The sequence below is a fragment of the Aethalodelphis obliquidens genome, unplaced genomic scaffold (assembly GCF_003676395.1).
Source record: "Aethalodelphis obliquidens isolate GAN/ISIS:26980383/991018 unplaced genomic scaffold, ASM367639v1 scaffold1, whole genome shotgun sequence".
NCBI lineage: Eukaryota > Metazoa > Chordata > Mammalia > Artiodactyla > Delphinidae > Aethalodelphis > Aethalodelphis obliquidens.
Genome location: NW_020837945.1, coordinates 77,697,053 through 77,717,649, shown reverse-complemented (window position 1 = coordinate 77,717,649; position 20,597 = coordinate 77,697,053). Strand labels below are relative to the sequence as shown.

The 20,597-nt window shown below is 39.0% G+C and overlaps 1 protein-coding gene across 6 annotated transcripts in view; it reads left to right on the top strand.

The window, feature by feature from the left end:
* Positions 1-15,749, top strand: part of TP63 (tumor protein p63) — a 100,729-nt gene extending 84,980 nt beyond the window's left edge. For 3 of the 6 annotated variants that reach the window (XM_027108992.1, XM_027108984.1, XM_027108975.1), the window contains 4 exons: positions 5,341-5,498; positions 7,703-7,847; positions 9,156-9,249; positions 12,581-15,749. In XM_027108992.1, coding sequence (XP_026964793.1) covers positions 5,341-5,498; positions 7,703-7,847; positions 9,156-9,249; positions 12,581-12,877 — 694 coding nt within the window. In that variant the 3' untranslated portion in view covers positions 12,878-15,749. Of the gene's footprint in view, positions 1,234-5,340; positions 5,499-7,702; positions 7,848-9,155; positions 9,250-12,580 lie in introns of those variants that run through there. The other 3 variants (XR_003433309.1, XM_027109009.1, XM_027109002.1) reach the window with 2 other exon arrangements.
* The last annotated feature ends 4,848 nt before the right edge of the window (positions 15,750-20,597 follow it).

The following is a 20,597-nucleotide window of genomic DNA, read 5'->3' as shown; positions in this document are numbered from 1 at the left end:
TGTGTGTGTGTGTGTGTGTGTGTGTGTGTGTGTGTGTGTGTGTGTGTATCAAGCCCTCGTAGCCAGGACTTGAAGACACTTTGGCTCAGAGACCCAACTGCTCAAAGGCACACAGCCACTAGTAAGAAAATCTTTGAAGGGACTCAAAACTGTACAAGAAAGGACATTTTCTGCAGATTCTGTATCCTTAGATCTAGCATTGGTCCATCAGGAACCCCTGTGTCTGTCTGTGAGCTTTTGTGTTGTTTCTTGGGAGGGAGGAGCTCAGGTTGGGAAGAGGGGCATTACGATGTTTATTGGAACCCTTTTCTGTTACCTTCTGTTGTGTTTCTAAAACTCATGAAGAAGCTTTTGAGCAGGTCTCAAACTTAAGATGTCTTTTTAAGAAAAGGAGAAAAAAAAGGTGGTTATTGTCTAGGCAGAAGTAAACTGTAGGTGACTGAGAGACTCAGGCCCTTTTAATGCTGGTCATGCAATGATACTGCAAATAGTAACAAGCTAAGGTGTCAAGTGTACTGCTGGACAGAGAGGTAATAACTACCATGAGTAGCCACTGCGGGGAATGATTTTTTCTTCTTTTTGAGAACTTGCATTACCAGTATCCTCCCCTCATATGTAGTAAAAAGCTCATTAATTCTGTGTCAGGTCCTGCCACTGCCACCCCATGTCAGCATCTGATGTGATAGTCTTCCTTGCTTTTGGAAACCCTCCAAAATTTGTGTTTGGACCCCAAGGCAGGTAAACCTCTTTTGTCATTTTAAGAGGGGGGTAAAACTACCCCAGTAATATTCTTTCAGGCAGTCATATATCATTCTTCCGTGTCCACCATGGAATTCAAAGTCCTCTCACCAAATCTATAATTAACTCCTTTGATTGGAGCACCATGAAATCAGCCATATCACTGACACTGTTCAAATTGCCGTGTCCAGGACACTTATACTTTGTTTAAGTGATGTCCAAGCGGACACGTTTTTAAATCAACACTCCTGGCCTAAGAATTAAAGACAGGAAGAGTAGATAATTTTTCTTTTTTGGTTCAAAGACTTTAGAGAATCTATTTCCATTTTAAATCATATTTTAAAGTAATAGTATAAAGACTTAAAAAATCTACTCCCCACACCAGGTCACCAGCTCTTTATTCTTTGTCACCACAGCAATGATTTCTTGTTATTGAGGCTGTTGCTTTATGGATGTGTGATTTTAATTTTCAATAAACTTTTGCATCTTGGTTTATCTCGCAGTTTTTCTTTTCTGTCTCTTTTGCTTTTTGAAATTCCTTAAATGCTAGAATATTTTCATTTAAGTGCCTGAAGTACCATGTGTAAGTCTAAAGAACAAGAATAGGTCACTTTGGTTCTGTCTACACTATTGTCATAGTTGGTGTTTTTATTTAAGATACTCTGTATCAAGGTCATCAGTCCTAAAAGTAAATTTCAATGCCCATGCTAACTTGAAAATTTGTTTTAGCCCTGTGCATGTTTAATTTCATCATAAAGAGCTAGGCACTACAGCATCATTTGTTCACATCTCTGAATAAGCCTTGAGTTATATCTTCAGTTGCCAAGTTCACTAGAAGAAATTTAAATCAAATTCCAGTTTATTAAATAAATTGGCTTCTGTGACACTGGTGTTAGGAAATATCCAGTGGAACCTGTTGTGCACAGGTTTTTAAAAAAGTTACAATACATTCTGATCTTTGAGTAACAAGTTTTAAAAACTTCATAAACCACCGTTCCAAATAAAACTAATATAGTCACTTAGAAAAATACTTCAGGAAAACAAGAAAAATACTTAAGAAAAAACATGTTTATGTTTTAGATAAAAGTATAATAGTAAAATCAGATGATCCTGTTACATTGGCACCGTTTTCAATTAATCTAAAAACTTTCTAATCCCTTTTAAGGAATTCACAAATTCCTTAAAGGGTTAGTATGTTTAATTTTTTAATGTGTGTTTTTTCTTCTGGAAGTTTTTTTTCCCTTTCACCCTATTTTTATGGAAGTTTTTAATGTGTTTATAGTGATGTTTATATAAATGCATACATTTGAACTGATAGAAAATATTTTATAATTACAGTTGATTTAGCTGGAGAATAAACGCTGCCTTTCGTCTTTAGAAGCAAGATTCCTCAGCTAGAGAGAAAAGTTACATGTGGGGAGGTACTGGGCAAAATTTCGAGGAGGAACAATTCCTTTTCTCATGTTCATGTCTTCCCTTTTTCTGACCTGCCCCATATCCACGGTGTTTTGCTCTACCCCCAATATCCCTTTCCCTTCTCGGATCCCGCCATGCAAAAGTGGTTTGGTAAAATAGATTCACCCTGATGTATTGCCAAATTCCACTAGAGAGTTGCTTTTTCATTAGCAATGGAAGATTTAAGGCCAAAGAAGGAATCCTTTGGTGGAATTCTAGGACAAATTGTAGGACAATGTCCAGGGCACTTACATAATCTCATTTAATCTTCGTAGCAAGTCTTCTGGAGTGAGTGTAATGCCTGTTCTACAGATTAAGTAAATGAGACTCCAGAGACCTATGTAATACCCAAAGTCACTTAATTGATTTGTGTCAGATCGAGAATGTGAACTCTAATATTTCGATTGGCTCCAAAATTTATGTTCCTTCTTTGTTTGTCTATGGTTTGTGACCTACCTTCCTCAACAATAATTTAAGTGGCTTAAAATAAATGAACTAATAAAATGGTCAAAAATAAAGACCACCAAAAACAGGAGAAAGGAATTGTAACAGGATTTGGAAGAAGGCATTCACTATAATTGAGGGTCCAGGGAAAATTCATAGCTCTTAAATACATTTTTACTTTCCTAGTGGTGGGCATTAATGGTTCAAGCAACGCTTCCATTAGCTCTTGCTGTACATTTGACTGATTTGCGAGGATGGGAGAGATATGTAGACATTTCTTTAGGTTACAGAGGACCAACCTGCCTCTGGAGTCTGGGTAACCTGGCATCTTTGTTGCTTTGTGGTGGGCAAAGGTAGAGGAAGAAGCACCTAGCAAAGCTTCTCTTGATCACCTTGCCCTGAACATTCTTGCACTTTGATGTGGACTTACAGAGGTTCCTAGGTGTATTCAAATGTGCTGACTCTTATGCAAGGCTTCTACACAGGGATGGAGTGGGTTTGAGGATAGCTCGGTCTCCCTTTACTATATCCCTTGCTCCCTGTTCCATCTTGGTCTCCTATTTCCTCTTACTACTTCACCCACTTCTTGATGTAACCTACTGCACTCCACTGTCTTACTTCTGGGAAGGTGTCACAGAATGAAAGGAAAAACTCTTGGACTAGGAGCCAAGAGACCTCTCAGCCCATCATTTAACAATGTGTGACTTAGGCACATTTTTTCTCAGAGTCTTTTATTTACCCATCTGTACAACAGGCATAATCATTTCTGCCCATCCCTACCCTGCCATCCCATGTCCTCCTCCACGAGATGTGAGACTCATTTGGAAAATGGATAAAGGAGAGCTTGGTAACCTGAAGAATCTAACCGTTGGGAGAGTTTATTATATAAACACCCATTTATACAACATGGATCTAAACCTGTCTTCTTGAGAAGGGCTAAAGTGAGAAATCAATACCCTCCTACTTTAAGACAGTGATTCTAAAATGCAGCTGAATTGTCAATTGCACATTAATTGTCATGTTCATTTATGCAAATATAGCATATGGTTTGAATTCCTCTAGCTGTGGCTCTTCAGTGATACGGAATGGAGCCTTCCCTGTTTTGTGTAATTATGGAGAATGCAGAGCGGCAGCTTTGAAGTCCAAGCCTAGCACGACTGTAGCACTCAGGTGTTAGAGCCACTTGTTATTTTTTCAAACATTATTATACCATGTTTGTTTGGAACTTGGATTCATTTACAGAGCCTCCTAAATCTGATACACATACACACACACAAGCAAATAAAACTCAAAGAAACATTTTTCCTCTCTTCTCTAATAAAAATATGGCTGCAGCAGGGAGGAGACAAATAGGAACAAAATAATACCTTTTATTTGAGGAGTGTAAACGGGGAGGTTTTCCCCTTTTACATGCTCAGCCCAATCTTCATTCTCTGGTCACAATAATGACTCACTGTAAATGCCTGACAGTGTGTACAGTTCTTCCTCATCTTATCTTTTTGGTTCTCACCATAGCCCTACAAGGTAGATTGGATTGTTATCCCAATGTATCCACTACTCTATGAGCTTCTCCGAGATGGGATCATTTCTTATTAGTTTTCCCACCTCTAGCATCTAACTCATGCAGTAAGTGTATATATTTTAAGTTCTTATTTTATTTTATTTTATTTATATATATTTTATATATTATATATATATAATATATAGTATATATATTTTATTATAATTTTATAATAAATTTATATATTTATTATATTTATTTATTTTATTTATTTTAGTTTTCTGATGAGGGATATTTACTGGCTTGCACAGGGACCTATAGCTTTCTAACATATGCTGGAGGGAGACTTAAACGTTGTTTATCTGACTCTGTATCCTTCCCCGATTCTAGTAGATATCACTAGTTCTATATTCAAGGGAAAAGTCAGGCATGGCAGTTGAATAGGGAATGTTGTATGTAATATAATACATAGTATGACAAACCAATTCTAGTAAATTTACAAACTGAAGTAATGCCGAATGGAAAACTGTTTGTTTTTTTTCTTTGTCTCTCAAGAGACTTGTGGAAACTTAACAGAACAGGTGTTTGGACTCCTGGGTTCCCCTTGTGTAGAGAGGCTATTGACGTTCCGATGGGTTCCCTCATGGCCCATGAACAGCTAAGCTGAGAAAGCGTGTTTCCGTGTTGAGGCCTCTGCATGATAGCAGGTTGTGCTACCAAACGCCCTGTTTGACTGGCTTTGTGGTTATTTTCTGTATATGCCCAAATGGCCTAGGAAGCTATAGGTGAAACGCCTCAGCTGCAATTTAGCATGGCGTCTCCATGTCTTTCATAAGCCTTTGGGTCTTCACTCAGTTCTTTTCCCTTATTGATTTTCACATTGAAAGGGATGGAGAAAACAATAGAGGGAAAAAGAAGATGCAATGATTTCCCGTCTCACAAAGGAGATGCTTTAGGAAGATATTCAGCTTTGTCCTCTACTCATGTAGGAAACACACGATCTGATGATAGCCTTGTGATCCCTGCCAAGGTAGGAGAGATTCTCAGATAGAAGCACAAATAAGTTCCTGTCATTGTTCTGGAGGAATATTTTTGCAAGTGTACAGTTAAGGCTATGTTTTAATATGAGACCTGTTGGAAATGACCAGTCCCCACTCTTCAGCGTCCTGTGCTCACCATCCTTCCCGTGTTTGTGTTCCCAGGACCTCGATGCAGTCTCAGTCTTCCTACGGTAACAGCTCCCCACCTCTGAACAAAATGAACAGCATGAACAAGCTGCCTTCCGTGAGCCAGCTTATCAACCCTCAGCAGCGCAACACCCTCACTCCCACCACCATCCCCGATGGCATGGGAGCCAACAGTAAGAGCATCTCCCTTTAGCTGCAGCTGGAGGACCCATAGGGCTAGTGTAGGGGAAGACTTTGCTCTGGGATGGGGGGAAAGCTTGCTCTGAAGCTACGGGAGAGGCACAGTAGACAGGACAGATCCAAGTTGAGTGGCTTAAATTTCTCACGGTGAACTTTTTCTCACTTTTAAGATGTATGGTTCATTACAGAGCACACTGGTAGAGACAGAGAAGGCTGTTCCTTTAGTAGGGATAAGGATCTCTGTGAAAAAGAACAGTCCACTTCCTACCAACCTGGATGGGGACCCACCTTCTACATTCTTTGAGATAGTCAAAAGGAAATATGTCCAACTTGTGGGAAGTAGCATAGTGTGGTGGACTTAAAATCTAGAGAAATAGATCCTAGTCTGGACTCTATTGCAGCATTAGCTGCATAACTCTGGATGAGTCACCTCTCTGCTCTAATGCTCAGTTTTCCATTCACAAAATTATCACTCTGCACAGTTAACAAGTTTATGCGTCTGTGGCCCTACACTTTTGGGCTTCTCAACTCATCTATTCCATCCTATACACAGTTATTAAGGAATTGACATAGGGAAAGGAGTCTCCCTTTTATTTATTCACACACAGATTCCTCACATCAACTAAGTATAACTATAAGAGACAATGTGAGAATCGGGCCTCGACACGGATGATGATTGGTGCATAGCTTTGCTGTAAATATAATTAGCTTGTCCCCTAGAACTTAACCTAGCAGAGTGGATACCCAAACTTGAAAGGAAAAAAAGATGGTAAAAATGCAGAAGGGATGAAAAAGCCTAAATGCAGAAGGGATGAAAAAGCCATGTATCCTGTAATCACCCTCATAAAACAGTGCCTCAGTCTTGTCCTAGAAATCGTTCATTATTTTGATCAAGGCTTTACACTTGCATTTCACTGTTGCCTTGAAGAGACCGGGTTTTTCTTAAAGAAGTTAAGGGAGGCTAAGATTATGACTCTTTCTGGTTCTGATAGCACATGTTTAGATTTTAATGAGATAAGAGCTGTATGAGGTTTGGTTACCTGGTATGACAAGGAAGACATTAGAGCCAGACTGCTCTCTCACTCGTGACAAATACATCCTAAGACTCTAAACCTGACCCTTTGGCAGGTCTGCTGCTTCGAGAGTAAAAGGGAAAGGAACCATTTATTTTTTGCTTTCTTTCTGGTGACGTCTTAGAGTCCTCCGCTTTTTCCTGAGATGACAAAACAGTGGTAGTGGTAATGATCCTTCACATTTGTGTTCCAGTTTACTTACTTTTTCTTATTTATGCTTCATAATTTTCCTCTAATGGCATCAGGAGAGTCAGAGGGAAACCGATAAGACATGCTAGGCCTATGCTCTTTAGCTGGGTAGCTGGTGGCAGAGGCCTTTCCCCTTTGGCACACTACTGTTCACTGAAGTAGAGGCAAATTACATTCATCTTTTTGTAGATACGTTATTTCGCTCTTTTTTTTTTTTACCTGAAGACAAAATTTGTTTCATAAATATTATTGGTATTGAGCTTTTCTTCTCTATAAGTGAATGTTTACAGTTTATGGTTTAGTAAGAAACCAATCCAAGTTGGTGGTGTTCCCAAATATAATCCTGAAATGGACCAGAAAAAAGAGCTGGGGTCTTTCATTGCATCTTTCCTTATGAGGCATTTGGTTCCCTACAAATATTGCAATAAATCCCCCCATTCCCAAACCAATATTCCAAAGGTCCCTCTCTCATTCAAAGGTTTGTTCACTTAAGTTTTCTGAGCATCTGCTCTGTGCCAGGCACTGTGCTCGGGTCTGTGGGGACCCAGATGTGCATACGGTCTAATCTCCATGCTTTAGGAGACTAGCCTAGTGAGGGAGACAGAAATATAACCCATGAAGACAAATACAAGAAGGACTGTATTAACACCAGGAGCAGCAAGCAATTGGGACAGAGCATTAGAAGTAGAGAACAAAGTGGGAAGAGGTCGTCCTAAGAGAATGTACCAAGGTCAAGAAGTAGGTAATTAGTTTGGAGTTTGGTGACTGTTCTGTTCAATGAGATGTAGGGTGCTTAAAGGGGTGTAGTGATAAGACTGAAAAGGAAGGCTGGTAGATTAGGTCCTTGGTAACATTAAGCCAGGCGAGATGGACCACTGGGATGCTGGTATGTGATGACGGCAGTAACCCTCTCTGTTCCTCCTGCTTCTGTTCAGTTCCTATGATGGGCACCCACATGCCAATGGCTGGAGACATGAATGGACTCAGCCCCACCCAGGCCCTCCCTCCCCCTCTCTCCATGCCATCCACCTCCCACTGCACCCCCCCACCTCCGTACCCCACAGATTGCAGCCTTGTCAGGTGAGTCCACAGCATGTGCCCCTGGGGGCCTGTCCTAAGCATCTCTGGGTGGTGGAGGGTGGACACCGTCAAAGTTAATAGCACAGTTGGAAAGAAAGCAAAGCAGCCCAGTGGTGGAAGTTCAGCCACTGTTATCTCTGATCTATGGAGTCATCAGCAGCGTTTAATCAAAGTAAACCACAACAATCAGCATGGGAAAAAGTGAAAATGTGAGTTGATAGGCATATAATTTTTCATGCCTGTTTCCCCCATCTTCACTTACTCCCCCCCTCCTCCATCACATTTTTACATAAGCTGTGGCCTTCAAATTGGTGCTCAGGGCTGGGGTTCCCAAATGGGCACTCAACTTGCTATCTCGCTCCCTTTCCTGCTCTCTAGGCCTCACAGCTCTCAGCCACCATGGGATCATTATTTTGGAGTCGGATGTCCATAAAAAAGTTGGAATGTTAGTAAAAATGACAGAGACTTTCAAGAACCTGATGGCCTCTTTTGCTTTGTCGTATGGGAACTGGGGACATTCCAGGAAAGGGAGTTCAGATAGCCAGAAGAAAGAAAGGCATGAAGTCTGGAAAATTCTGTTTCCAGCAGAGGCAAGCATCGGTGCCCAAATTTCATGCCTAGCGCCCTGCTTCGTGTGCAGAATGATTTTTTCATTTGGCTGCTGGAATAATACGTGTTGGTTCCCATGTGATGGATGCAACAGTACTAGCCGTGTCAGAGAGATGGCAAAGTGCATGGCTCAGCATCCAGCATCTGGCTCTGGGACGGTGGTGGCATCACCGATCTGAGACCAGAGCCAGAAAGGAGCGGGTCTGTATTTTGATGAGGACACCAAGCAAAAAGCATGAGTGACTTCACAGTAGAGTGGCCTACAGTTTTTTCTTAGCCACATAAGCCATTCTCAGAAACCCCAGATATAAACAATTGAAGGAGAGGTGCTCTTTTTGAAGTGAAGAGCTAGGAGGCAAGAGGGCTGGAAACCTGAGCACTGGACTCCTTCCTTTCACCCCCTGCAATGGCTCCTAAGACACTGATACGGAACCCCTAGAATTCCACCAGTCACCATTTGAAAATCTCTGCTCTGCAGGCATCTTTAAACAGTTGATTTTAACTTTATAGACCTAAAGTTCGTGTCCCTAATCATCCCCAGACCTCCAACCCAAGGCCCCACATATATTTTATCTGCCCCTAATCTCTTATGTAGGGCATCCCAGGGCAAAATGTTGGGTTTTCCTTTATCTTGCCAATGCAGTTGGGGTGAACTTTCTTTTTCTGTTTCCTCCTTCCTCTTCCCTCCTCCCTCTGCAGTTTCTTAGCGAGGTTGGGCTGTTCATCATGTCTGGACTATTTCACGACCCAGGGGCTGACTACCATCTATCAGATTGAGCATTACTCCATGGATGTAAGTAACCGTTAGACTTTTCTCTTGAGTTTTATTCCTTAAGTTCCTCCCTCTGGTGACATTCACCTTGTAGTTGAATCCCCTGTGTTTTTTGTCCTACCCCCAGTCCTCAGTTTTGCTGGGACCCATAACCATATTAGAAAGATTCCCTGGCCTCCGCCTCTACATATGAGAAGCTCAGGATCAGTGGTCCTCAGCTTCTCTGATCAGTCAGCAGTTGTCTGTTGTGTGCATACTATATGCAGAGTGGGAGTGAGATCTGATCCCCACCTTCAAGGAATGTATGATCTCTAAAGAATTCAGAGCACTTTTTGGTTGTTCTCATTAATTGGTGTCAGACCCCAGGGAGGATAGCAGGAATCAGGAGATGTTATTCTCACTTTAAAACATGGAGAGACGATAGTATGGTCATTTGCCATGATGGGTTGATGACAGAACCAGGAATAGAACCCTGAGATGTAAGCTTCCAGTCTTTAACTCTATTGATTGGCCTTTTCTGCCTTTCTTTAAAATAGGATGTCACAGAGGATTGAGCTGTGCCTCTCGATTAGAACCATATGTTCATTCATGGTCAATTCTACCAGAATAGGGCCCAGCCATCCCTGATCACTGGGAAAGATCACTGGTCATGGGTTCGAGTCCCAACTATGCTTCTTAGTGGTAATGAGAACTGGGGGTTATCACTTTGCTTCTCTGGGCCTCAGTTAATCCAGTTAGGTTCAAAATCATTGCCTTCTGGCTCTGATAGTCCTGGAAGCAAGCTGGATAGGAGGGGACATTTTCTTGCTTCCTACAGCACTTCTTGAACTACTGTTCACGTGGGTGGGAGCTCATTTTCTGGTTTACAACAATCTGGTTTTCCGCCCAGGCTGCTCTTTATGCTGCTGTCTTCGGGGTTCACTATCCTCCTTTCTAGCTTCCAGAGGGCCCTTTGGGCTGGTGGAAGAAGATATTCTCTGTCTCTGCTGCCGCTTCTGTAGTTGGGACCTCTTTTTGCCCCCCACCCCCCCTTGAGCACCGATGCTAGAGATGTCCCTGCAAGCGTGAGAACACCTCTGCCCTCTGGTGACAAGTATATGCTGTGCTGCCCCTATGCCCGCCCCTCTCCACTCCCTCAGTCACCCCTGGCTGCTGCTCCCTGAGGGAAGAAATTGTAAGTAAAAGCTATAGAGAAAGCTTTAGGAGTACGTTCCAACAAGTTTCAGAGAACTTTACAATGATGTCCATCCATTGAAGGCAGTTTGACACAAGACAGTGTGTTGCCCTGTGTCTGAGAGCCTTACATGATGGAACAGGAAATTTGTCCCTTCCCTATATTTTTAAAGTTTTACCTTCAACTGGCTCACTGTCCCCACTGGGGAGTATGTCAGGGTGCCCCTTTGGCTGCTAGGATCTGCTGATGCTCTCCACAAATCTATCTCTGCTGGTGTTGGCTAGGTCCTGGGCCAGGCTCTGGGCCACAGCTTTCTCACCTGTCAGTATAAGTTAAAATCTATCCAGAGAGTAATGCAGATTAATGGAGCCTAGTGTACAGAGAGTTTTGGACTTACCGGGAGTTTCAGAAGCATAAAGAGCTATGCTCACTTATCTATTTGTGGAATAACTTCTTTATACTGTATACTTTTTAAAAAAATTTTTATTGGAGTATAGTTGATTTACACTGTTGTGTTAGTTTTGGGTATACAACAAAAGTGAACCAGTTTTACATATACATATATCCACTCTTTTTTTTTTATTCTTTTCCCATATAGCCCACTACAGAGTATTGAGTAGAGCTCCCTGTGCTATACAGTAGGTTCTTGTTAGTTATCTATTTTATATAGACTAGCGTGGAAACATTGTCCATTTATTTCTTGTTTCCTTGGCTTCTTAGTCATTCATGCCCCCGGTGGCTTGGCTGCCAGACCCTGCCGAGAGCAAGTGCAATAGCTAAGGGATTGGGCCGTGGGAGGCTTTCTGCCCCATTTGTACTGTATGTACAAATTGGACTACCCACACTGCACATGAAATTGGACTACCCACACTACACATTTCCAAATTAGGAAATATTGGGAGGCTATCTAATTTCCGCATCCTCACTTCAGCTTCTTCCTGCTCATCACTGGAAGTAGACACCTCCTTTTCTTCTTGTCTCTCAACACCAGTCTCAGTTACTTCACATACCTCCCTGGAAAAGGAATATGGTTAAATTTTGGAGGTGTTATAAGTATTCCCTCTAAGATGCAAGGATGGGTTAATCATGGTATAACATAGTAATAATTCAGATGATTAAGATTTACATAGTATGCTTTATAATTTGCAAAATACTTTCATATCCACATCTGCATATGAGTCCACAGTATGTGTTGACCTAAAAAGGAATTGCATCCCATTTTGCCAAAGAGGAAACTGAGGCCAGTAGAAAATAAGTGACTTAATGAAGGTCTAGAGCCAGTGAGTGACAGAATAAGAACTTCTGTCGAGGTCTTCTGACTCTAAGCACAATGTTCTTTCTACCTACCATACTGCTCCATAAAAAACGCGAGCCAACACTAAAACAAACTAATGAGGAGCTAGTGCAGGTAAACAGAGATGCTACCACAGTTAGTTAAGATCAGTCATCTTTGTAATGCCTTCTACCCCCAACCACAGAACATGGACACGTACTCTGTATTTTGATACCCTGATTTATCCAAACACCAAGAGACCTTTTGGCCATTAGGGCAGTTTTAGGCTCAGAGGCGGTCCTGAATCCACAGTTCATTCACTTAATTGTGTAACTTTAGAATTATCAACCTCTCTGACCTTCAGCTTTTCTGTCTATAAAATAGGTGGAATAATATCTACCACTAATCTTAGCATTAAATGAGATCATGAATAAAAAATAATTAGTTCAACCTCTGGCATGTCGAAAGTGTTCAATATCTGTTAGTAATCTTTTGTTCCCATATCCTCATTTGAGAAGTGGTGGCATTCCATTAATATCTTTCTTCCAGTGATTAGAGCGAGGTAGATTTGAGAGTTGGAAGTTTCCTTTATCTGATGTTTTTGTTTGGGGATTTGTGTTCTCTAATCTAAATATTACCTCTGTTGTACCACTGAAGAAACTGAGACCAATAGAGAATAAGTAAAATGCTACCTACAAGAAGAGATGGGACCTCAAGCCTGTATATCTGTGCTTGGTTACCTATATGCCAAAGATTAATAAAGAGCTAATTTTATTTTCCAATTTAGAGTTCAGTAAATGCAGGTCAGTTAAAGCCCAGCATTGGGGAATGACAGAATGGTGTGGACTAAATGTCAGTTTGTCTCTTTGTCTTAATTCTTCCTGGTTTGCTTCCCTATTGCACAGGATTTGGCAAGTCTAAAAATCCCTGAGCAATTCCGACATGCCATCTGGAAAGGCATCCTGGACCACCGGCAGCTCCACGACTTCTCGTCCCCTCCCCACCTCCTGCGGACCCCAAGTGGTACCTCCACAGTCAGTGTGGGCTCCAGTGAGACCCGGGGCGAGCGTGTAATTGACGCTGTGCGCTTCACCCTCCGCCAGACCATCTCCTTCCCACCCCGCGATGAGTGGAATGACTTCAACTTTGACATGGATGCTCGTCGCAACAAGCAGCAGCGCATCAAGGAGGAGGGGGAGTGAGATGAGCGTTGCGGTTCGAGCTCTTTCTGTCTTCCCACCCGCTAACCCCACCACTGTTTGACCAGCCAAGCATTCTCCCTAGCTCCTCTCCTTCCTCTTTTCAGTCAGGTTTCTTAAGGGAAGGAGAAGGTAGAGGCTACATTTTACCTAATGTACAACCTGGCATCTGATTCTGATTCTGGCTTTAAGCCTTCAGATCTCTTGCTTGCAGGACTGAAATTGCCGTGGCTAGGTAGAAGTGAGCAAAAAAGCAGTGGGTGTCTCCTTAAGCTGCAGAGGTCTCTCCTTGACTTTTATAAAGCATTTTCACCCTTATAGTCTAAGACTATATATATAAATATATAAATATACAGTATATATTTTTGGGTGGGGGGCATTGAGTATTGTTTAAAATGTAATTTAAAGGAAAAAAATTGAGTTGCACTTATTGCCTTTTTTTTTTTCTTTTTTTTTTACTTTTTGGATGGCTTATCTATACCCCGTCTCTCAAGGCCAGCCATGTATGGTAATAGGTATCTAGATCTTGATAGGACATGTGAGTGACAGTGACATGTAGGTGCCTTCAGTTCTTTGGATGCTAAACACATGCCACATCAAACCTTTGGTTAGATCTGCTTGTTATTACATGGGTGAGACTGTATACATACATATGTACACGATTCTCTATGTTGGTATATTTTATGTTACTGATATCCCTACTACTGATAGTGGTTGCCTTTGGGGTGATTTAGTTCAAGTACAAGAAAAAGTTCATGTTCACACTATCACTCACCATAGGAAAGGAAATATTCTGTCTTGCTTTTGGTTGGGATTGGGGAATGTGAGTCATGGCTGAAATTCTTAAAAAGTCATGGAAGCCAGTTAACTAACACCTGGTATCACGTGTCTGAGTATTTCAGCAATCTCCTCAAATTTAATGCCAGACACCTTAACTCTCAGTATTTATGGGCAAAGCATTAGCTGCGTTTACAAATGCCTGTAAACCCAATTTCACTACTAGATTGATTAACTCAATGACACATTTGCTCCCCTTGTTAGAATTAAGGTTGATTTGATTGGGATGAATGCCATCTGTCTAGTTCTTGCAATAAAGCTTTAATGTCTATTAAGAATATCCAGGAAAAACAGGAATCATACAGAGTTATTGAATCTCCACTAAACAGTAAGAGATCTCAGTGAGCCATGAATTGAAATACTTGGAGGACTTTGTGAAACATAAATAGTATTATTTGGTAAATGTTTCTTCTAATGACCCTCACGTTCTATAAAATTCTGCATATAGAGGCTTGTTGATCTCTCTCTCTTCAAGGTTTAAAACAGGAGCAGCGATCTGGAAAATATAAAATTATGAGATCAGTTTTCCTAAAGCATCAGTTGTATCACCATATCACTTTTCTTTTTGAACAATAATAGTTTCACTTTGTTGGAAAGTAACTTTGAGAACCCAGTTTCCCGTCCACCTGTCTTTTGGACTGTGCATACACATAAAAATGTCCTGACAGATCAGAGGATAAGCCTTCCATTGGAGATGTTGCCTGAACCACATAAGCAAAGAGTTGTCTTCAGACTCCGAAAAAACGTGTAAATGGAGATATTGCTGTACATCTTTTAGAAACATACTTTGTAGCAAATACTTTTTTTCAAACTATAAAACAAGTATTTTGTATATATGCTAATGAGCTCTAAAAGCGTGCCGTGCCTTCTGGTAAAGGGCTATCATTGCACATAAGCTTCCATTTTTATTTTAAAGTGCAAAAGGACTAATGTGGCTTAAAAATATATATGAGTTTCATCTGAAAACTGTATATATGTTTTGCGTGTGAACGTGCATACTTTGTGTTTCACTGTCTTTTTCTTCTTGGGATACCGGGTTTTCCAGAACCAGAGTTGAAACTTTTTTTGTTATTATTATTGTTTTTATATTTTCCTGGAAACACCATTTAGTAAGACTACAATGTCAAATTTTAAAATGCCATTACTGTAAGATGAGGGGAAGGGAAAAATTGTTTTTGTTTTTTATTTTTTAGTTTTGTATGTTAAAGAGAGTGAGTCCTTGATTTCAAAGTTTTATTTTGCATAAATGGTAATAAGCACTGTTAATACGTGGAACAAGCATGCAGGTTTGAAAACCTATTAACAGGAAGAATGAAAGCCATGCCTTGGCAATGCTAGGAGGGCAAATGGCTTCCTGGGCTATCATGAGTGTTTGAATAAACCTAGGACATCCTCTGAGCTATTTCAGCACTCTTCAGGTGGCACTAAGGACTCAGAAATTCCTTCACTGTGTATCATGGGTTTGGCATGAGCCAAAGTGAGGCACAACTACTGGCCTCACATCCTGGTGGCGACTTACGTTTTTGGAGTGTATGAGTAGCTAGCGTGAGGGGCGAAAGAATATTAAGACAGACAGAGGGGGCGTGGGCTTAATGGAGTTCTTGTGGCCTCAGTTCAGTACAGTTAGCTGAAGAATGGATAGATTTTTGTTTGGAGTTGATTACAAATGGAAATGGAGACTAGAACTTACTTCATTAAATCCATTTACCTTTTGTTTTCTTGATATTCCCCTAAAGTATAGTATGCAGGATGTTGAATGTTAAAAGGTTGCATTTTTTTATTATTTTTATAATTGTAAAAAATTAAGTCAATGCCAAAGGTTTTATATGCTTTATTAATGTTTTTGAAAAGTTTTTCTTATAGATGTGATGCTTTTTTTTTTTTTTTTTTTTTTTTTTTTTTAAAGCTTCAGTTGCTTGTCTTTTGGTATTTTGGGTAATGGGCTTTTGGTGAGCCAGAGGCAAACCCACAAGCCACTTATGTTTGCCAGGACATGCAATAAAATTAAAAAATCAATAAAAATGCATTGAGAAATGGTGTTGGGTGTGTGTGTGTGTTTGTCTGTCTGCCTGCCTGCCTGCCTGTCTATCCTTTGGCCTTATTTTTACTGAGGTGGAGGAAAAAATACTGAAAGAAACATTAGAGAGGTTCAAATATTGATACTTCTAATCCTGAAACAAAATATCATTATTTTCTCATTTTAGCCAATCTAAAGACCAGGAATATACACCTCATTTGGTACACAAGATACTCGCAGATTTAATATGTTATTTGATTGAGGTCAGAATGGGTTTGCTTTGGAACAGGGACTAGACTGCAGATATTCCTAATGTCTCATTTACTGACCTTCCCATGGAGCTCAGCAATAACCTCCTCAGGACTGCAGGCTGGAATGCAGATTACCCTGATTTTATGTGGGAACAGCACTGCAGATGGTGGGCTATGGCATGTTCCCCTTTAAACTCAGTGTTAAATATCACCTTTCAATTATATATATTGATTCAGCAAATGAAATATCTTCTATCAAAACGGTTTAATGATTTTTTTTAAAGAAGTAAGTTTGTTCTTTTATGGACTGACATTAGATGGCATGAAAACAATTTAGTAACTTAGATTTATAAATAACTTTACAGCATAACATATATATAGTATTTACATATATAAATGTGTTTTCTTATTAATAGTTGTAATCACATGATGAAAAAATGCATTCCTATTGGCAAGGCAGTTTCAGCTTAAATTAGGGGTACCAAAAGATTCCAGTTCTTATTCCTTAAAATTTAGGTGTTAGATCCATCAAAATGACATGGTTGATAAAATCGCTGCCATAAAAAGAAAAAGCAGTGAAAATGGTTAATCCTTGATATACTATTAAGGCCCTTTTTCTTTTTTAAACATCTTTTTTGGAGTATAATTGCTTTACAATGGTGTGTTAGTTTCTGCGTTATAACAAAGTGAATCAGTTATACATATGTTCCCATATCTCTTCCCTCTTGCGTCTCCCTCCCTCCTACAATTAAGTGGGACTTTGGACTGAATTGTCATTTCAAAGTCCCACTTTGGACTGAATTGTCATTTCTTTTTTTTTTTTGAGCAGTTCTAACCATTTGTATGGATTGGTACTTCATGACTTTTATTCTTTCTTAGAGGTCTTCTGAAGTGCATGGAAACAAAATTTTTTAACTTTAAGGCTTTTTTTTTTAGAGAAGTTTTGGCTTCATAGCAAAATTGAGAGAAAAGTACAGAGACCACAGATGCTTAGCTTCCCTCATTATCAAACCTCCCCCTCCAGCGTGCTACATTTGTTACAACTGAGGAACCTATGTTGATACATCATTATCACCCAAAGTCCACAGTTTACATTAGGGTTCACTCTTGTGTTGTACATTTTATGAGTTTGGACAAACGTATAATGACATGTCCGCCATTATGGTATCATAACGAGTAGTTTCACTGCCCTAAAAATCCTGTGTTTCACCTATTTATCCCTCCCTCCCAAAAACTCCTGCCAGCAACTTTTACTCTCTGGCAATTTTTTTAAATTGTCTCCATAATTCTGCCTTTTTAAGAATGTCATATAGCTAGAATCATAGTATACAGTCTTTTCAGGTGGACTTCTTTCACTTAGTAGTACACATACATTTAAATTTCCTCTATGTCTTTATGGCTTAATATATATATATATATATTTTTAGCACTGAATAATACTCTATTCTCAGGACATAACCAGTTTATTTGTTCATTTCCTATTGAAAGACATCTTGGTTGCTTCCAAGTTTTGACAATTATGAATGAAGGTGCTATAAACATCTGTGTGCAAGTTCTCACGTGGACATAAATTTTCTACTCCTTTGGGTAAATACCAAAGAGTGTGATTGCTGGATTGTATGATAAGAATATGTTTAAGTTTGTAGGGAACTGCCTAATTGTGTTCCAGAGTTGCTATGCCTTCCTATCAGCAGTGAATGAGACTTCCTGCTGTTCCACATCTTCACCAGCATTTGGTGGTGGTAGTGTTCTGGATTTTGGCCATTTTAAAAGGTGTGTAGTGGTATCTCGATGTCTTTATTTGCACATCCCTAATGACCTAAGTAGAGTATCTTTTCATATGTATATTCTTCATCCGTATATCCCTTTTGTGAGATGTCTGTTAAGGTCTTTGGGTGATTTTTTCATCAGTCTGTTCTCTCAACTCTGAACACTTAAAAGTTCTTAAGAATTCCAAAACTACTTTTTAAAAAAAGAATAAAATGTATCTATTGTAATTATCAAAGGGCCTTTATAAAGCTAAAGTGCAGTGTGGAGGGTTAGTTATTTTGTTTTCCCATATCTTGAGACATTGTCTCTTTTTCTCACTCTAGGAATTACTTTATCCTAACTTATCAATTAATTCAATGATCAAAGAACCCAAAGACTAAAATTTTAAAAAAGGAAGAATGGTGGAATTGTCCAAAACTATGCTGTCTAATATGGTAACTACTAGACATATAGGACTACTAAGTACTTAAAATGTGGCTATTCAAAACTGAGAAGTGCTATAAGTACAGATTGCACATGAGATTTCAGAGATTTAGAATAAAAATAAACAATATAAAATAGTTCACTGACAATTTTGATGCAGATATGTGTTAAAAGATGTTACAGGTTAAATAAAATCTATTACTAAAATTAATTTTACCTCTTTTTATATTGTATGTGCCTACTTAAATTTGGAAAACTTAAATTTATGTAAGTGGCTTTCATTATAGTTTTATTGGACAACTGGCTTAGAAAGATGATGCAGTAAAAAGACTGGAGGGTGATTAAATGAATTTACTATTGTATAATTATCCAGTTTTCCTACTGTGTTGCTCAAAACTTTTGCATCATCTTTCAAGAACGTATAGAATAATATGAGAAACATTTATCTTTGTAGTCTGCTTTTAGTTTTTTTATAAGAATTCAGATTTTTTAAAAAATTTTCTCCTCATAATGTCCAAGAGATTAAAATTGACAGAGGAAGATGTTTCAAATTGTTAAATCAGAAGATGACTATAGAGAGTGCCACCTGGGACTCTAGCGATGATGGTGAAATGAATTGTCTAAGTTAAATCTCAGACTGAGTCTTTGTGTGATGATATCTTAGATGAACTTTCTCAAACAAAAGGCTCAATGGTTGAGCAATATAGTTCTAAGGATGAAAAAGGATATATGGTACACTTATATAGTTAATCATTAAACAGGTAAATTTCATCATGTAAATTTGGGGACAAGAGCCTGACCATTCTATTTTTCTAAAAGGACATGTGATAGTATTATTTAGCTCTAATGATTCTTGTCACCAAAATTTACCCAATATGCTTCATGAGTGGACAAATACTGAAGGTGGGTATGTATTGAAGGTATTGGTAAATTGGAAGAAACTAGATGATGTAGAAATTTAACTCCCTGAATTGATCATTCTAATTGGTGTTTATGAATTTAAAAATAAAAATATTTTGCAATTTTGGAGCAAAGAACATGGCCATCCTCTCTCAACAAAACCATAAGCCATCAAATGTTATAATTATTTTTAAGTATTGCAAATAATGATGCAAATACAAGATGAACCATCAGAAGTAATGATAAGCTAGAACATATCAGAGATGTATTTGAAATCAGTATATACAGGATGGTTATTTCCCAGGTTGCAGTGATAGTTCGTGAGCAGTTAATTGCATTCAGAGGATGTTTCTCATTTTGTGTATACATACCTCTAATATCATGAAAACAAAGAACACAATTTTAGGTTTACTATGTTTAATTCTTATTAAAATTTCTGATGATGTTTTTCACTCTTCACTTCTGTATTTCATAAAGTTACTAAAATATTTTTAAAAGAAATTAGATGCAGATGATATTGGACAATGACTTTTTGCTGTTACCCTGTTAGTTATTAGAACAACTTAACTAAAAATACGGAACACCAAAGACTTACTGTTGATTAAACATGCTTGGATTATCTAAAATTTGCGTAGGACTTCTGAGATCCAGGGACTATATTTCTGTGTTTTGGTGCCCTGTCCAAAGTTTCTAGAAGGTAACCCAGGGATTATAGTTAGTATACAAGACACTGCTGATAGCAAAATAAAAGTATGAAATGATTGTATGTGTGTGGCGGGGTATACATTGGAGCCTTCCTGACTCAGGAATCTTGAGTCAGGACACCCGTGGACTGGCAGGAGACAGTATTCACTCTCCCTTCAACAATTCTTTCTCTTTTCATATTCCACAGTCCTCTTACTAGGTAAACTGAACATAGGATACGTCTAGCCTTGAGTATAGATTTCCCAGCATCCTCTTTGTAACTATAAAGGCCTTAGTATTTATTATTAGTTTATTATTATTTTTCTGAATTCAAGCCTTTTTTTTTTCTTCTGGTGCTTCAGACTCATTCCAAAAATGGTTATGCACATGTATAGATTTTCATGGAAATACAAAGAGAGTGGAGAGAACAATGGACCGAAGTCTGATGACTGCGGCCCGATGCTTAATTTTCTGCACCACAGTTTCATCATCTGTAAAATGAGGAGTGTGAACCCCTAACTTGTTACTATTTCAGTAATTTCCTTTAGGAGAGAGCTGAAGGATGACATAAAACAGCTCCGCCAATATAGATATGAGGTTGTAGTTTTAAGACAAATTACAGTGTGAAAACTCAACAAATGTGTGTATAGGTATATATATATATATACACACATATAATATATATATAATATATGTGTATATATATATAATATATGTATAATACATATACATTTTCAGATAATAGTGGTTCATTAAAGTTGTGCTCTTATTTTTTATTTTTATTATTTTTTTAAAAATGTATTTATTTTTGGCTGCCTTAGAGTCAGTGTTGGGTGTGTGC